The sequence below is a fragment of the Vipera ursinii genome (assembly GCF_947247035.1).
Source record: "Vipera ursinii genome assembly, chromosome: Z".
In the NCBI taxonomy this organism is placed as follows: domain Eukaryota; kingdom Metazoa; phylum Chordata; class Lepidosauria; order Squamata; family Viperidae; genus Vipera; species Vipera ursinii.
In genome coordinates, this window is record NC_139517.1 from 78609986 (window position 1) to 78628234 (window position 18249).

An 18249-nucleotide genomic window follows, 5' to 3' on the forward strand; every position below is an offset into this window, starting at 1 on the left:
ATTGTTGACTTGCATGAAGCTGGAAAGGGTTACAAAAGTATCTCCAAAAGCCTTGATGTTCATGTGTCCACGGTAAGACAGACTGTCTACAAATGGAGAAAGTTTAGCACTGTTGCTACTCTCCCTAGGCGTGGTCGTCCTGTAAAAATGACTGCAAGAGCACAGTGCATAATGCTTAATGAGGTAAAGAAGAATCCTAGAGTGTCAGCTAAAGACCTACAGAAATCTCTGGCACATGCTAACATTTTTGTTGACACATCTACAATAAGGAAAACATTCAACAAGAATGGAGTACATGGGAGGACACCACGGAGGAAGCCATTGCTGTCCAAAAAAAATATTGCAGCACGTTTGAAGTTTTCAAAAGAGCACCTGGATTTCCACAGCACTACTGGCAAAATATACTGTGGACAGATGAAACCAAAATTGAGTTGTTTGGGAAAAACACACAACACTATGTGTGGAGAAAAAAGGCACAGCACACCAACATCAAAACCTCATCCCCACTGTAAAACATGGCAGAGGGAGCATCATGGTTTGGGGCTGCTTTGCTGCCTCAGGGCCTGGACGGATTGTTGTCATTGATGGGAAAATGAATTCCAGAGTTTATCAGGACATTTTGCAGGAAAACGTACGACCATCTGTCCGCCAACTGAAGCTCTGTAGAGGATGGGTGATGCAACAGGACAATGACCCAAAGCATACAAGTAATTCAACGAAACAATGGCTTCAACAGAACAGAATACGCCTTCTGGAGTGGCCCAGTCAGAGTCCTGACCTCAACCCGATTGAAATGCTGTGGCATGACCTTAAGAGAGCGATTCACACCAGACATCCCAAGAATATTGCTACACTGAAACAGTTTTGTGAAGAGGAGTGGTCCAAAATTACTCCAGATCGTTGTGCAGGTCTGATCTGCAACTACAGGACATGTTTGGTTGAGGTTATTGCTGCCAAAGGAGGGTCAACCAGTTATTAAGTCCAAAGGTTCACATACTTTTTCCACCCTGCACTGTGAATGTTTCCATCTTATGTTCAATTAAAACATGACAACAGCTAATGTTTGTATAGTATTATTTTAAGCAGACTGTGTTTTTCTATTGTTGTGACTTACATGACATTTAGAGCGCATTTTATGGCCAATTCATGCAAAACTCCACGTAATCCCAAGGGGTTCACATACTTTTTCTTGCAACTGTACATACATAAATATACATGTACACACATTACACTACAAGCCACTAAACCAAACAGAGGAAATAAGTGAACTTTTTGCTAATCAGTTATCTTCTATCAAGAAGACTGCAGCGTGCCATTTCTCATTTATTTCTCATTGCTAATTGAGAGACAAAATCACAAAACTGAGTCTCACTTATTTTGGCCTTGTCATGTGAGAGAATTCACTGGAGAAAGCAATTATTTTGGAAGTAGTAGTGTTAAAAGGAAACCAGGCTGCCAAACAACACAGTGGCTGGATACCCATCAAAGGTGACACTAGCTAGAGGTTAGAACAACTCACAGGAGCAATGCAAGATTGGAAGATGTAGAGAAAACTGGTCCATAGAATTGTCAAGAGTCAGACATGATTGAATGGATAACATCATCATCATCAATTAAAAGAATCTAAATATTTATTTTTAAAGTCAGATGGGGTGAGGCAGCAGGAGGGTTGCAAGGCTAATATTTATCGGCATATTGGTGTTCATGAGAATCTCACTGGGTAACTCAAAAGTACTTTTTTGCTATACAAGCAGTCACCCCTGCCTATTCTTCTCCCACTCCATCATGGCAGCTGCTGGTAGAGTAATGCAAACGAGATTCACCATGTAAGGGACTCTGGATACTGCACAGTTGTATTGCTCCAAAGCTCAGAGATACTTAACTTTTGTATCCAGCAACATGGAAAAATATTGGAGTGATTTAAGAGGAAGAGTTCATTTTTGAAGGCTTAATCACTTGACAGTTAGGATGGTATAGGGATGGGAGAAATACTTACTTAACATAGATGAGGCTTGGACATTCCTCAATGAGTTTTGCCACATATTTTGCTCCAATATCAGTAATCTGGTTGTTATATAAGCTTTGGAAGGAATAATAGCAGTTAGGATATTAACTAATAAAGTTAATTATATCAAGTATATATTTCCAAAAAAGTACAAATACAATTTCCCAATTATAAGCTAATTGAGACATAAGCTTATTTACTGTGTACAAGAATCAATAAAAATTAAAGAAGCAGTTCCATACAGTTTCAGACCTCTTTTGTTATGGATTGTTGCTCATTCAGTAGCTTTGATGCATAAACAGGTAATCCCCGAGTTACAGGCGTTCACTTAACGCTCGTTCAAAGTTACGTGATGAGCACCCCCTAGTACTTACGAGCAAGTCCTGAAGTTACGAATATTACAGCACCATGGCAGTTGTTTGCCCTTATGAGCAACCACAGTGGCTCTGCAACATTCACTCTGGTTATTCCTTCCCTCCCCACCCCTGCCCCGGGTCTCCCTAGGCACCAGGCCTTCAATACTCACCCTGTGAAGATCAAGATCCTTCACTTTCTTGGCTACTCCAGGCTTTCAGTGCGTTCGCAGAGAATGGAGGCCTAAAGTAATGCAACATCACGCAAGATCAGTGGGGTGAGATCTCATGCTACTGATCTCGCATGATCTCATGGTACTTTAGGCCTCCGTTCTCTGCAACAGAGAACGGAACTGAAGCTGGGGGAAGCTTCCACGTGCCTCTGGAGGCTGGATCGGGGCTTTGGAGGCCTTTTCCAGGCTGCTGCAGCCTGGATCTAAGGCTGGGGGAGGCTTCTGCGCCCCTCCGGAGATGTTTTCCAGGCCGCTGCTGCCCAGATTTGAGGCCAGGGAATGCTTTTGTGACCCCCCCTGCGGCCCGATCCAGGCTCCATAGGCCTTTTTCAGGCCACTGCTGCCCGGTTTGAGGCCATGGAACGCTTCTGCAGCCCTCAAGCAGCCCAATCAGGCCTGGAAAAGGCCTCTGGAGCCCAGATCAGACCACGGGTGCACGGAAGTGTTCCTGGACCTCAAATCCAGGTGGCAGCAGCCTGGAAAAGGCCTCTGGAGCTGTGATCGGACCGTGGGGGGGGTTGTGGAAGGGAAGAGTTCTACGGCCTCAAATCCGGGCGGCAGCAGGAACCGCGGCAGAGAGGAGATGGATCTTTTCCAGGTGAGTCCGGCGCGGCAGGAAGGGAGGAGGAAGCACACGGTATCTTAGTGGGTCGAGGCCTTTGGGGCCTGTTCAAGCACTAGGCCCTCCATGGCCTTTCCCACCCTGAGATACCTCATGTTCACTTAATGAGCCGCGTGCGTTTTAACGAGCAAGGGAATGATCTTGTACCTCGAATGAGATTTACTCTATGAGTTTTTAAGTTACAAGTGGAATAGGCAGGCTCCATTCCACTCGTAACTCGAGGACTACCTGTACTGCTTTCTGGATTGATGTTAGAATAAAACCCATTAAATTCAAGGCAATTTTTTCTAAGTGGACAAGTATAGGTTTGCCCCATTAAAACAGAAATTACCAGATAGGCGGTACATAGTGTCAAACAATCACATCACATGACATATCGTGATGTTTCATGATGTTTTTTGCCTTAGCGGAGCCAGGGGAGTGTAGCTTGCGTATGACACATCCGGCCTGTGGGCTGCCAGTTTGACACCTCGGTTTTAAAACATTTCCTCTTAAGACAATTGTATTTACTTCTTTGACCAAGGAAAATCACTACACACACACACACACACACACAGTATCAGCAACTTCATTATCACCACCAACTCCACTGGCAGGGCAAGCTATAATATATAAACAGGGAGCAAATCTCATACACACTAGCAGTGATAATGTTACCTAGTTGAGTAATGAAATAGCTGCAAGCAAATAACTAAGCTCAGAGAGGACCAAAGTTTCCACAGTTAAATCCTGAGCTACATACCGTATATTCTTTTTTATCAGTTTGATATGCTGGATGATGTTTGTGGACACTGAAATTCAACCTTTGCAAATAAAAGTCGAATGGGTCTATTAGCATGTAGTGAATCGGGCACTGCACCTTCACCGCACCTCAGCCTAGTTTTGCAAGTGCTCTTCAATTCATCTACATTCAATAACTTTCCAATTGTTATTCTGTTACTTCATATGCTGCACTAAATATAAAAATACTAAAGGTAGAATATAAATAAATGTGTGTTGATAGCAATCAAGTAATGGATCAAATGATCTGGTAATAATCTAGAAATATGTGAGTCATTACTCAGTCTTTCACATTATTCCCCTTGATAATTGGAAGAGGCCCTTCACATAATGAGCATCTGCGCTCGTCCTTTGTACATACCCCAAATAAGACACAATTTTGAATTTGGAGAGTTCCTCGTAAAGCACTCTCACACCTTGATCTGTGATTTGGTTCACACTCACCCTGAAATAAAAGGAAGAAATGTGATAAAGCAGCTGGTTCACAGCACCATATAAGGGGGTCGGTTGAAGTATGATCCTTTTAATTTGAAGAGGCACCAGCAGATTTAGCTTTTTTTGCAATACCATTAATCAGTGTTTGAATACAGAACAAAATGGCCTCCTTTCTCTTAAACTAACTGAAGCAGTTTATTCATAAATAAGTAAACCAATCTCTAAAAGAAGCTATTATAATTCCTACAAGTAATATTTTAAGAAATCCTAGTCACTCAAAGGACAATTTTACCAGCAGTGTAGATTGGAAGGGGGGGGGGGGAAGGAAGGATAAAGAGATGAGCTTCAAATGCTTCTCTTCTATGTCAAACTTACCCATGATATTTACCCATGATATTTGGAAACAAGTCTGCTCCCCGATTCTTTCAAGGAGAAGTAGCTTCTTTCCTTATATCAGTTCCTATTAAATCATTGTGTTACTGTACCTGAGTACTGCCAGATGGCTAAAGCAAGGTTCCAGTTGCTTAATCCCATAATCATTGATGTTGTTATTGTCCAGATCAAGGGCCAAGCGTTTCTGGAAATGATGCATAACAAAGGCAATGGCACTACAGTCAGCAGAGTAGGCATTGCAGTAAGTCAGCTTGATGTAATTAGCACGCATGCATTTGGCAACTCCTTTACCAACTTTCTCACTCTGAGTTTCATAGATACATCTCAGCATCCAAATAAAGTTTGGCATTACTTGCACCTGTTTGTATTCTTTCAGCCTTGCCCGAGAGAGACCCTTTAGATGAGACTTCATGCTTTCAAAAAAATAGGCCAGAAGAATCCTCCGTTTCTTCTTGACTGTGCTCAGAGGAATCAGATGCCTCAAGAGTTTCTGCCTTGCCTTGGAAAGCAAGCCACACAAGAAGAGATTAGTAAAATGAAAATGTTCTTTATTTCGGAAAGGATCTCCTCCTGTTGGGCGGTAATGTTTTGACCAGGAAAGAGGCAAGCATGAAGACAGATTAGTGTCTTGCATGGAGCATTCAGCAAAGAACTGCAGCAAATCCCTGGCCCCCACTTTCTCATCTGTTATCAGATAAAAAGCTGCAAAAAATGACTGCAAGGTCAAGTGCAGGAATTCATAGGAAGATTGGTCTACATTATCTTCATAATTAGGAACTGCCCTGAGAAATCCTAAATGTAAATCCTGCTCAAGGAGGTTGCTGAGGACTTCCTCTTGCTCAAAGACAAAAAGAGATTTCTGCATCCCCACGTAGGCTATTTTACTCAGTGCAAACAATTTCTCTTTATTGGACTTGTACGTTTCTTCTTGGCTTCTGTTGTTCTTCTTTAGCAAATTTGTCTTCTGAATGCGATTCAGGTGGACTTCAGTCATGAGCAAGAAAATGTCCGTAAGAGTGACAGTAAAGTCTGGGAGCTCATGGCTATCAAACGCAGAGTGGAAATGTTCAAAACATTTGAAGATAATCCAGCAAAACAATGGCACCGAACACAAACTGCTTAGATTTGGGTTAGCTTCCAGTTGATTCAGAACTAAAGTTTGACATCCTTCATCTTTGAAGAACATTTTAGTATAGTCTTTCAAGTTACTATTGGAAAACCCTCGGAGATGTACTTTCTTCCGAACAATGTTTTTATCAATTTCTGTCCCTGTCCTGGCTGTCAGAATTTTTCTAGATCCCTTCAAAAGTTTTCCACTGAGGAGGCCCACCAGAAGAGCAAGTGGGTGAATAGATTCAGTGGGAGAGCAGATTTCAGGAGTACAGCTGAGATCAAAATCAGAGTGAATTTCATCAAAACCATCAAATGTAAACAAGACAGTATGAGGGAATTTTACAATGAAGTCAAAAACCTCCTCTTGATCCTGATCTGGGAAACAGTTATACTTGAAGAGAAGATCCTTTAAACAAAAGGCTTCTTCTTGCTTAAAGCAGCTGAACATCCGGCATCGGAAACGGAAGAAGAATTTGGCCCCTATGTCAAAGGCATTCTTGGACCAGAGATTTTGCATCTTTTGCAGTAACATGGACTTTCCAATCCCAGCATCCCCAAAGACATATATGGTCTCTCCATTTTCATTGATCAGCCCAAAACTGTCAGTAAGTAGATCTTCTAAGACATGCACATTACTAAGTTTCTCATTTTTGTGACTGAGAAACTCCATAACGTTGGCAGAATATATTTCTTCAAGCAACATGTCCTCCTTTTGGGCATATGACATGACGAACTTTGTTTCTCGACCCAATTCATCCTTAAGTTTCTGCTGGTATCTGCTGACTAAAGATAAAGCTGAATATTATTAAATGAAAATTTAATGCAGTTCATCTAACAGAAAGATTACTAGGAGCCAAACTGTATTCTACTCTTTCATGTTTCTCTGGAACATGTGAGAATTTTCAAAGCAGTTATGTAATCTTTTAAGGGACTGGCACTCAAAAAATAATAGTAAAAAACACACACACACTCATAAATACCAAGTATTTAGAACATAAACTTCTCTTTACACATATAGACTTCCTCCACATAAGTAAATTGCTGTAAATGTGTACCAGGAAATTGAGGTTACCCCCCTGCAAACATACAAAGTGTAATTTCACATGCATGACACTGTCACTCATTACATCTCCTAAATGCACATTAATTTTTATTGCCCTCTTTTTAAAGAGTTTATAAACTGTTTTTGGAAAGCTATATTGCATATGTGCATTTGTGTACATACATATTATTGTATTTGTATTTATACACAGATTGATTGATTGCAATATTTAGATTTGCTTTTAGTAGTATTCAATTTTATTTCAACATTCTAAAGTTTTATCTTTGGTTAACAATTCTTTTGATGATATTTTATGTAGGTGTATTAGGTTTAAACATCATTTTCCATAGGCTAGCATATTTCCACCTTGCAAATTGCCACAGGATTACTTTACTCTGAACCCAATTGCAATAATAAATATTAAAATAATGATTATATAAAATTATATACATCTTTCACTTACCTTGCCCAGTGGGCTGTCTTCCAAATGTGATGGTTATAATGCCTATCATTTTGTTTTGTGTCAAGTAGTCATAAGGAATTCAATACAGGCACTCCTCAATTTGCAATAATTTGTTTAGTAACTGTTTGAAGTTACAATGGCACTGAAAAAAGTGACTAATGACCATTTTTTTACACCTACAACCATTGTAGTAATCCATTAGTAATGTGATTAAAATTCGGATGCTTGGAAACTGGTTCATATTTATGACAGTTACATTGTTAAGTGAATCATTAAGTTGCTAAGTCAATCTTCTTCCCCCATTGACTTTGCTTATCTGAAACCAGCTGGAAAAGTTACAAGCAGTGATCACAAGATCCCAGGAAAGTACAATAAATATATGCCAGTTGCCAAGTGCCAGTATTTGATCATGTGTCCATGGGGAGGTTTTAACAGTTGTAAATGTGAAAACCAGTCATAAGTCATTTTTATCAGCGCTGTTGCAGTTTGAAACAGTCACTAAACAAATGGTTTTAAGTTGAGGACTACCTGTCTACCCTACCTTTTTAACTAGTTTTGGTTTTATCCGGCTATTTTCTATATTATTACCACTACCACCATTATCAACACGCTTTGGTTTCCACATTGAAAAAGCTAATTTTAAAAATTAAAAGAAAAAGAGCAACTGGAACTTCTCACCTGGGTCAGTATTTTCCACAGCTTTGCTACAAATGACTTCTGATGGGTGGAAGCCAATCTCCTCCAACCAGGGATGTAAGTCATAATAAGCATCACCAGCTTGTTGCAGGACATACAGGCAATACTCTGCAACTTCCTCACCTTTACTCTGGGCTAGATCCAGAATTTTACGGACCTTAAGAAAAGATCAGATAAAGTCTCAAGCATATTTAGGCTAGATAAAACTATTCACTGGATCACCATCATACGTGGTACAATTGCTTGATGCTACAAATGGCTATAACAGTAAAGAAATTTAAATTCATTCTACATAAATGTTAATATAATTGCAATTAATTAAATTACAATTAATGTGCTTGCTCCCTGCATATTTAGCAATCTCCTAACATCCAATATAATTTGGTGATAAGTTTTGGAGAATTCCAGAAGTTACACTAAGGCAAGCAAGACAGGAAATACAAGTGGCATACCTCAATTTCTGGAGGAATCCTATTTTATTACACACACACACACACACACACACACACACACACATAATGGGACATGAGAATCTTTATAGAAGCTTCCACGGAATATGACTGAAAAAGTTTCTAGAATTAAAGGAAGCTTCCATATTACATTTGAAGAAATCTCCATTTCAGATGCCTACACAAGTGCAGAATTCAGGAAAGGGAGAAGCTGGCAACCAGGCCAGTCTGCTTATTTCTATATATTTTATGTCCTTAAGCAACTAACAATACAAAGAGCTACGTAAAATAAAATAAAAATTCAGGAACATTAATAGGAAAAAGAAAAAGATCACTATCAAGTTAGCCAACTTTGGTAATATAAGTGCATTTTCACAAAAATGAAAGTAATCAGAAGCCAGGAAAATCTATAATGAAGGACTCCTGTGTATCAGTTTCTTGATAGATAACAGCAAAAGTTTTGAAGCTTCAGATGCTGCTTAACTGGTTCATCAAGCAGATCAGCCAGAACCTTCTGGAAACTAATAATTATTAACTACAGAAACAGCTGAAAGATTATCAGACTCTGAAGAAATTAATTCTTAAGACGTAGGGAAAAGCATTTAAAAGGACACTTTTATCCAGAAGTTCATTTTTTCTCTTTTGTTGTTTGAATAACTATAGATATTCTCTTTCCATCCAGATTTTTTGTTTATTGGAATGCTGAGTGAAGGGAAAAATTATTCATGTGATGATGCAAGAAACAACTACACACTCTCTTTGTCTATAAAATTGTTTCCAAAACAAGTCAAGATTATAAGGAAAAGGAATTTTAGCTATGGATCCTCTCTATATGAACAACAGCAATTTATGTTAAGCTAGTAGCATACAAACATATATACTGTTAGTCCATCAAGTTAAGGAAATGCCTTCTATCAAACATGCTGAGACAGGAATAAAAAAATAAAGATTAGGTAGAATTCCTTTTATCTATTGCCAGCACTAATCTCTAATTTGCCCTGTACACCGCCCTGAGTCCTTCGGGAGAAGGGTGGTATAAAAATTTAATAAATATATTTTAATAAATATATAATTTGGTGGAAGACAAATGAAAAATTCAGTTCTAGTTCCTCCAGCCAGCCTTGTTCACTTGCCCATATGAATAATTGTGAGTAAAGACAGTTTACAGCAGACATGTCAAACACAAGGCCCGGGGGCCAGATCCAGCCTGTGAAGTGGTTTCATGTGGCCCGCGAAGCCATCCTGGAAACAGTGAGGAAACGGCCCCCACTGCCTTGGCCCTGGCCCAGAGACCCTCCTCCTGCCAGAGACCCTCAGATCTGTCCCACTCCTGCCCAGGCCCCCATAGGCACCCTTGATGCGAACGATGTAGAGCTGGCCATGCCCACCCAGTAGGCCTTACGCACTCTAGCCACGCCCACCCAGTAGGCCATGCCCACCCTGGCCACGGCCACCCGGCCCCCTGAAGGCAACTGCAATGCTGATGCGGCCCTCAATGAAATTGAGTTTGACACCCCTGGTTTACAGAGTATACTAAGCCATGATTTATTACTAAACCACCCTGGTTTATTGATTAAACTACCCTTAAGCCAAAGACTGAAATAAAATATATTGATTAAACTACCCTTAAGCCAAAGACTGAAATAAAATATATATAAAATAAAATAAAATAAAATAAAATATGTACCTTGTCTGCTTGTGTACGATACTGTACAGCAATCTCTGCATCTTCTATGGAGAAATAGTCATTCTTAATCAAGTTGTCAATCAAACACTGGGTGTTGCGGATTCGATTGACTAGCAATTCTCTGTGGACTTTCAGTAAGTTTACGAAGGATAGTGAATCTCCTCCCGCTGTAGCTTTGTGTATAATTTTTGTTTTACCAGCTAGTTGCTCTGCCATTATGATAATAAGAGACTGTGCTTTCCAAACTCATACTTGGGCAGCTGCATACGTGAAGGGCTGATTTCAACAAGACAGACAATCAATGCCTCACCTTGGTGAATCTGCAAAGATAAGAGTGTATTATAACATTCAGCTTTTTAAAACCTGGCAGTGCTAGGTGGTTATGGTTGTTATACAACCAAAACTAAAAAGAAACATTTGGACGTATCTAACAGACATATTGGCTAATATATTTTGCAAGAATGTTCTAAACTTCATCATTATCTTAGCTCCAAATTCCTATGAAAAAAGGGCTTGGCACATCTCCTGCAGGATAAATAGGGAGCTGGTTTCATTCACTGCTAAATCATGATCTGTTGAACAAGTAAGGCCTAGGTTCATATACAAAGTTAGGCAATAAAGTATAGCTTATAAGCCATAACACTGAAGATTTAAGTAGGTGCAGAGACTGGGGAGGCGGGAAGATAACTTACTATATACGTAGTTTGTATTGGCTGTGGCTTTAACACCTACCGGTATTACCCATTTACTTATTTTCATTTCACTAAATTTATTATAGCCAACTCCAGCAGGACACCTAATGATTTAGACATTAGACATCTCTCTTTCTCCCCCTCCCTCTCTTATAAATTTATAGTTACTTTCTTTACTTTGTCTTGCTGCTTTATTTTGCTTACTTTCCATCTATATAAAGTTTAACTGGCATGTGCTTAGAGCTTTATTGCTTTTACTTGAGCTTGCTTTTAGGTGTTGTTTTAGTCTTGTACTATATTGGAGGCCCCTGGCTGTAAATAAAATTTCAATTTCTGATATTATAGACGAAGGTTAGAAAATCAACGGTCATCTTGCTAGAGCTATGTCCTCCTCTAAAACATTTCTGCTGAAATCAATTCTGATTTGTCCCACTGTTTTCATTGGTATCACTACCCCAATTATGATTAAATCTAGATTCAGCTATCTGGAAACAAATTATTCATACTTATTTGGAAATAAGTCTACTACTGACAACATTATACAATGGCTAATTTAAACTATAATTAATTTACGAAATAAGCCATAATGGCTGGGTTCACATGTAGGACTTAATATGTTTCACTGAGACATAGACATGTTTTTTTTAAACCACAGTGGCTGAACTGATAGAACATGGTAGGCCAAAACCCAAAAAAAAAGTTCCAGTTGTTTTACATTGGTTTACTCTTTAAGGGACAGAAATTTTAAATACTCACATTTCAGTTTTTATGAGCATAGGACAGGGGTGTCAAACTTAATTTCATTGAGGGCCGCATCAGCATTGCAGTTGCCCTCAAGGGGGTATGGCCAGGTGGGCGTGGCCTACTGGGTGGGCGTGGCTAGAGTGCGTATGGCCTACTGGGTGGGGGTGGCCAGTTCGCATCAAGTGTGCCTATGGGGGCCTGGGCAGGAGTGGGACAGATCTGGGGGTCTCTGGCAGGAGGGTCTCTGGGCCAGGGCCAAGGCAGTGGGGGCCGTTCCCTCACTGTTTCCAGGATGGCTTCGTGGGCCAGATGAAACCACTTCGCGGGCCAGATCTGGCCCCTGGGCCTTGTGTTTGACATGTCTGGCATAGGACAAGTGGAACTACTTTAATTTTATAACAACTTTCACTTCTTGTCAGAAAAAGATTCTGGTTATTTTAGAAAAATATATCAGTTTCTTGATATACTCACACCCTGCTTTCACTTAGCTAGCCTTTTTTCAGAACAGAGGAGGAAGAAAAAAAAGGGAGAACAAACGCAACTGTTGTGACAATAACCATGTTGCATTTATACAGAGAGGAGTTCATTCAAGCAACATCTCCCACTATATACATATTAGTAAATCAACATCTCCCACTATATACATATTAGTAAATGAGTGAGAAGTCTAAGGGGGGAAAAATCCTGAGAATAGAGGATACAATGGGCACATTCAAAGTATTTAATTATTTAATCACAGGTAGTTCTTGACCTCCAACCAGTCACTTAGCAACCTTTTGACATTAGGATGGTTTTCCCTGGGGTTACTTACAATCTGGATTCAAAATTCCAATGGTCGCCCTCCCTCAGTCACATGATCACACTTACGGAAGACTGTGGTGCCTTGCAGTCACACAGTCAGCCACGGCCACATGATCATGATTTTCAGTGCTCCCTGCTAGCTTCCCACAAGCAAAGTTTTTGAGGAAGCCAGTAGAAAGTTGCTCTCACTGCTTTTTTGGCCTCCCGTGGTCATTCATGATCTAGTTACTGAACTGCAGTCTTCTTTTCCCTATTTTATTTTTATAGCAAATATGTGACATAGGAAGAGTTGAAAGACGGTGCCTGCTCCAAGTACAGCTTTAGAATAAGTATCTGAATCACTGAATGTATTACATCTAGTTAACAATCTGATTACTAAAGTCTACTGCAGACATGTCAAACACAAGGCCCGGGGGCCGGATCCGGCCCACAAAGTGGTTTCATGTGGCCCGTGAAGCCATCCTGGAAACAGTGAGGAAACGGCCCCCACTGCCTTGGCCCTGGCCCAGAGACCCTCCTTCTGCCAGAGCCCCCAGATCTGTCCCACTCCTGCCCAGGCCCCCATAGGCACCCTTGATGCCAATGATGTAGAGCTGGCCATGCCCACCCAGTAGGCCATACGCACTCTAGCCACGCCCACCCAGTACGCCACACCCACCCTGGCCATACCCACCCGGCCCCTTGAGGGCAACTGCAATGCTGATGCGGCCCTCGATGAAACTGAGTTTGACACCCCTGGTCTACTGGCTCTCCTAGGTTAATTCTTCCACTTGTTGTGTGGGGGAAAGCCCTCCAGTTAGAAAAGCTCTAATAAACTGCTATATGTAAAAATGTAACATTAAGAAAAAGTTTACAAATTCAGACTGCTAAACAAATCATAGGCTCCTAACTTTTAGAAACTCAGTATTTTCATTCCATTATTAAAACTAGGGGCTTCCATCCTTTAGGCAATTCAAATATAAGCTTGCTAAAAACAAGATATCCATCATCTTTGAACTGGCATCCATCATATACCAACCGATGCCAGCTGGAAATCCTGAGAATTGTCATTCTTATATCTACATAGCAACAACAGAAGGAAAGTTGTTTCAATTCTCATTCAATATTGTTTTTCCATTGCTGATATTTTTACACAAAGAGAAAGATGGATAAGAAGAAAATAAAGTATTTTTTTAATTATAGGACCAGTTTTCTTGGAAATCTTTTCTACACTGAAAGCTCTCGAATAAAATTATTTAGAAGTGAGAATCACTTGTGTGAACTGAGTCTTTGGGATGAGCTGTATTTTTTCAATACAGACACAGTGCTTCTCACAGTTGATGCTCAAGAAAATTAAATCAGTTAAGACCAATTTGGGTTTCCTCTTAACTCAGAGCTTTAAACCCATTCCATGTACATCCTAGCCAATAAGAAACTCTACTTAGCCTTTTGCTCAACTTTTATTCTTGCTGAATTGCTTAACCATAATTTATAGCTTAAAGACATTTATTCTAGAACAGAGGTCCCCCACCGTTTGGGCACCATGGAAAGGTTTTCCACAGACCAGAGCGTGTGTGGTTTTGTGTGCTGCCTGCATCCCAGCTTTGCTTGTTTGTGTGGACCAGTTGCTTGCATGCCACGGCCCAGTACCAGTTGAGGGCCTGGCGGTTGGGGAACCGTTCTAGAAAACAGGCAGTTGACAGAAAGATAAAAGCTAACACCTGTGATTGCTGTTGTGGTGCTGAAATCATTGTTAGCTGAGAGAGACAGTGATTAGTCCAAACTCAGTCTGACAACCATGACTAAATAGAGTTTCATTCTGGGTCTGTCTTGTCCAATTGTCTAACTACTAGACTAACCTACGGCATGTCTTGAATTTCCTCTCCAATTGGCCTCAGTTAACACAAGCAATGGCAGGGGATTGTTTCTCAAGTATCTGCTAAGTACTACGTTGCCTATCCCTAAAGTACATTAGGTTAGTTCTGCAGTCTTCTGCTATAGTCTCTCTGCCTTGTCCCCTTGTTAAGTCTTCAGCTTGCACTTAGCTCCTTCAGCACAACTGTGTCATACCTTGCAGCAACAATAGCTTGTAATTTTGAGTCACTTGGTAGATCATCAACCACCACCTGTCAAGTCATCCATAAAATTCATGCAATTTTCCATGGTTGTGTGGCTATGATCCTGTGCTAAGAATTAAAGTTAAAATCTGGTTCTGCCACTGGAATTATACTCCTAGACTCTAGAGAGTTCCCTTCTATTTCCTTGATGCCTTATAGCAGTGATGGCGAATCTTTTAGAGGCAGAGTGCCCAAACTGCAACCCAGTTGCAGTTGTATTGTCGGGTGCGGGGTGGGTGTGGTCCATTGGGTGGGCGTGGTCCATTGGGTGGGCGTGGCCCATTGGGTGGCCATGGTTGCGGTGGTCATGGCAGACTGGGTGGGCCTGACCGGGGTGGGCAGGGCCACCTTGATGTTGCTTGTGGGGAGGGATGCCTGTGGGGGCCAGGCAGTGTTGGGGGAGATCCAGGGGGTCTCTGAAGGGTGGAATGGTGGGTAGGAGTCTCATCCTGCAGGGAGAGGCAAGGTGAGGCAGGGGTGCCATTGCCGCAGGGCAAGGTGAGGCGAGGCAGGGGCCAGGGCAGCTGCTGCCTGACACCCTCAGCCCCAGCATACAGCAAGCGCATGGGGGCCAACTGTGTCCATCAGCAGCCACAGCCTGCTTTCCCCTCGGTTTCGGCACGATGTGGCTGTTTGCCACCTCGCGTGTCGCACCCAATGCAGCTGCCATGGGACCACGGAAAAAGCCAAGTGGAGGTAAGGAACTGGAATGCGCCGGTGCCCTTCTCCTTCTCAATATGCTGCCGCTGCCATGTGCAAAAAAACAAAGGAAGGTTTTTTGGGGGAAAAAGGTTAGTCAATTCCAACTTGGCAATTTTTCATGAGAAGTTGGAATTGATTGACCTTTTCCCCCAAAAAAAACACTTCATTTGTTTCCTTTCACATGGCAGCGGATCACAAAAGAGAAATGGCACAGGACTGGGAGTCAGGTAAGGAAAGAAAAGCAGTTTCTGGTGGGAGCGATGATTTCTTTCCTTACCTGCCTCACTTGTTCCGAGGCTGCTTAGAGCTCAACTGCATTGCTCTTGCCAATGGCCTGACTGCCCACTTCAGCGCCCTCCCTCCCCAAGCCTCCAATGCTCCACCTGCTGCTTTGGTCAACCTGCGGCCCCCACCTCAACACCCTGCCCACCACTGCCCAGCACGGCCGCCCTGGGGCTTCAGGATCTGGCCTGGCATGGGAAGAGCATGCGCTCCACCCTCCCGCCACCATGCAGGGTAAGGTTGCTGCACCCCTGCCTGCCCAGATGCCCTCATCTCCCCCAAGCGTTTTTTACTAATCTGCCTTTCAGCTGCATTCTGCTTCTCCGTTTGCTTCTCAGCCTTCGCCATGAGTTTGTGGGACTATGGATAAAAAAAAAGTTCCATCACTTTCTAACTTCTTGTGAGATCTCGTGAGAATTTAGAAAGTCTGATGAAACTTTTTTTTTACCGATAGTCACACAAACACGCAGCGAGGGCTGAGAAGCGAAGAGAGAAACGGAATGCAGCTGAAAGGCAGATTAGTAAAAAAAACCACTTGGGGGAGGCGAGGGCATCTGGGCAAGGGCGCACTCAGCAACCTTACCCTGTGTGGCTTTGGCAGGTGTTTGGCAGGGGTAGGGAAGCAACTGGTCTACCACCATGCTAGTGCTGCCGCATTGCTTCTCTACCCCATGCACAGGCCCCGCCCCACCCCTTGCATGGAGCGCCCTGCTCCCGCCGCTCTGCTCCACCCCCATGCGGCACCTTCTTTCCAGCCCCGATGTGTCACTTCCTCTGCCGCTGTGTGGGACTAAAAATAAAGTTCAATCAATCAATTCCAACTTTGCGAGATCTCCCCCCTCCCCCGCAAGAAGTTGAAATTGATTGATTGATGGAACTTTTTTTTTTGCACATGGTGGCAGAGGCCTAAAGTGAAAAGGTTTTTTAAAGCCCAGCTGAAGGCCTAGGACTGGGGAGATGGCATGCGTGCTCACAGAGAGGGCTCTGCGTACCACCTGTGGCACGGATGCCATAGGTTTGCCACCACAGCCTTATAGAATTTGACTTACTATCTTATTATCAGCAATAGGTCCACCACTGCTTCACAATGCTGGCTTCCGATCACATATCTTGCTACCGCCTGCATCTGACAATAGTTTCAGCCCAACACATTTTCAGAGCTCTCATTTAGAGAAGGCTGGCACGTTTTTAAGTATCATTTTTATCTACACCCCACATTTTGATCAAAACAGGCAAGATTTTAAAGCACTGCAGTTTGTTAGCATCTGATGTCAGGTGAAACTTAGCCAATATTATGCAAACCTGACTTAAATAAACTGTGGCTCTCTGAGAAAAGGAAATAGCTCACCACTGATTTGGGGAAAGGCTGTTTCCCCTCTCCTTTTTATTATCAGCTGCTCTCAGAAAAAGCTTCTCAAGAATTTTCTCTTGGGTCTTCATTGCCTCCTGCTCATGTTCACTGATAGCTGAAATTGACATTACCCCCCCCCCACACACACACACTAATATCTTCTATTCCCTGTTTCCATGAAGGGTTCATTCACATTTCTTTCCTGCCAGGCGTTCCAAAGTAGGAATTGCACTTTCGCTTTTAACAGCCTCCCTTTTACAACTACCCAAGAGACAGAACAGATGCCTTCACTGTCAGACTCCGAGACCATCAACAGTTTCGTCGTTTTGAACTTTTAAGGCACATACATTAACTCGCGCGCTTCTCCAGTGCCAGTTACCAATTCGAACGGCAACTTTCTTCCCAAGACGCTCAGAACTATTCGAGGATCTGTAGGAAAGGGCTTAAGCCGTGCCGAAAAGAGCACCGACCTCTCCTTTTCCGAGTTGCATTTGGGCTGTTTGCAAGATGCTTAACGCTGCCCTCGTCGCCTCGCCTCGCCTCGCCCAACGAGGGTGGAAGCAAGGCAACTACAATGAAGCGAAAGTCATTTGAACCCTACTCACGCTTCTTTGCCAGGCCTCAGGTCCAACTTCCTAGCGTCCCCGCAACCCCAGGGACCTCCTTTCCTGTTTACCCGTCTGATTTCACACGTTCTGTACACTTCCACCAACCTCGGGACGCACTTCAAGCGTACCTGCATGTGGATAGGCAGGGCTGGCGAAGGAAAAAGTAGCAGAGGCTGGGCCCATCAATCGGGCTTCCTGCGGGCGCGGCGGGAACTTGAGCGTCAAAGGAGGAGCGGGGGATTCCACGCCCTGCCTTTCCTCTTTCCAAACTCCCGCCCCTGAGATCACTGCCAGGACAGCCCGCCGAGACTTCCCAACTGGCGTGGGTCAGCCTCGCCAGGCCCACCGCGGGACTAGAAGGAAGTCGGTAGAGGTCCTCGCACCCGAACTTTTATGAATTTCATTTCATAGTATATAGTTCTTGTTCTTAAGACCAGCAACGTTGCCTAAAAACAAGTAGCCTATTTCTCTCTTATCAAATATAAACCTTACCTGTAGGTCATACAATCACAATATGTAGCTACCCTACAGGATTTCTTAGCGCAACTAATACTTAGCCTTAGGTTTCATGAAAGCTCACATTAACAGCCTCTTACAAGATCAAAAGTATTTTCCTTTCTTTCCTTTTGCAAAACTAGGGTGGGGCCCCTTCTGAGACAAAAGCCATGTCCTCCCTCCTGTGGGCTGAGACATTTTTTACAA

The 18249-nt window shown here is 42.5% G+C and overlaps 1 protein-coding gene across 2 annotated transcripts in view; it reads right to left on the minus strand.

The window, feature by feature from the left end:
• NOD1 (nucleotide binding oligomerization domain containing 1) overlaps positions 1-17743 on the minus strand; it is a 44419-nt gene extending 26676 nt beyond the window's left edge. The window contains exons 1-6 of one of the 2 annotated variants that reach the window (XM_083378535.1): positions 17676-17743; positions 10272-10591; positions 8118-8292; positions 4914-6717; positions 4355-4438; positions 1997-2080 (exon numbers count right to left, since the gene is read on the minus strand). In XM_083378535.1, the coding sequence (XP_083234661.1) occupies positions 1997-2080; positions 4355-4438; positions 4914-6717; positions 8118-8292; positions 10272-10487 (2363 nt within the window). In that variant the 5' untranslated portion in view covers positions 10488-10591; positions 17676-17743. Of the gene's footprint in view, positions 1-1996; positions 2081-4354; positions 4439-4913; positions 6718-8117; positions 8293-10271; positions 10592-17318; positions 17534-17675 lie in introns of those variants that run through there. The other variant, XM_083378534.1, reaches the window with a different exon arrangement.
• Between the last annotated feature and the right edge of the window lie 506 nt (positions 17744-18249).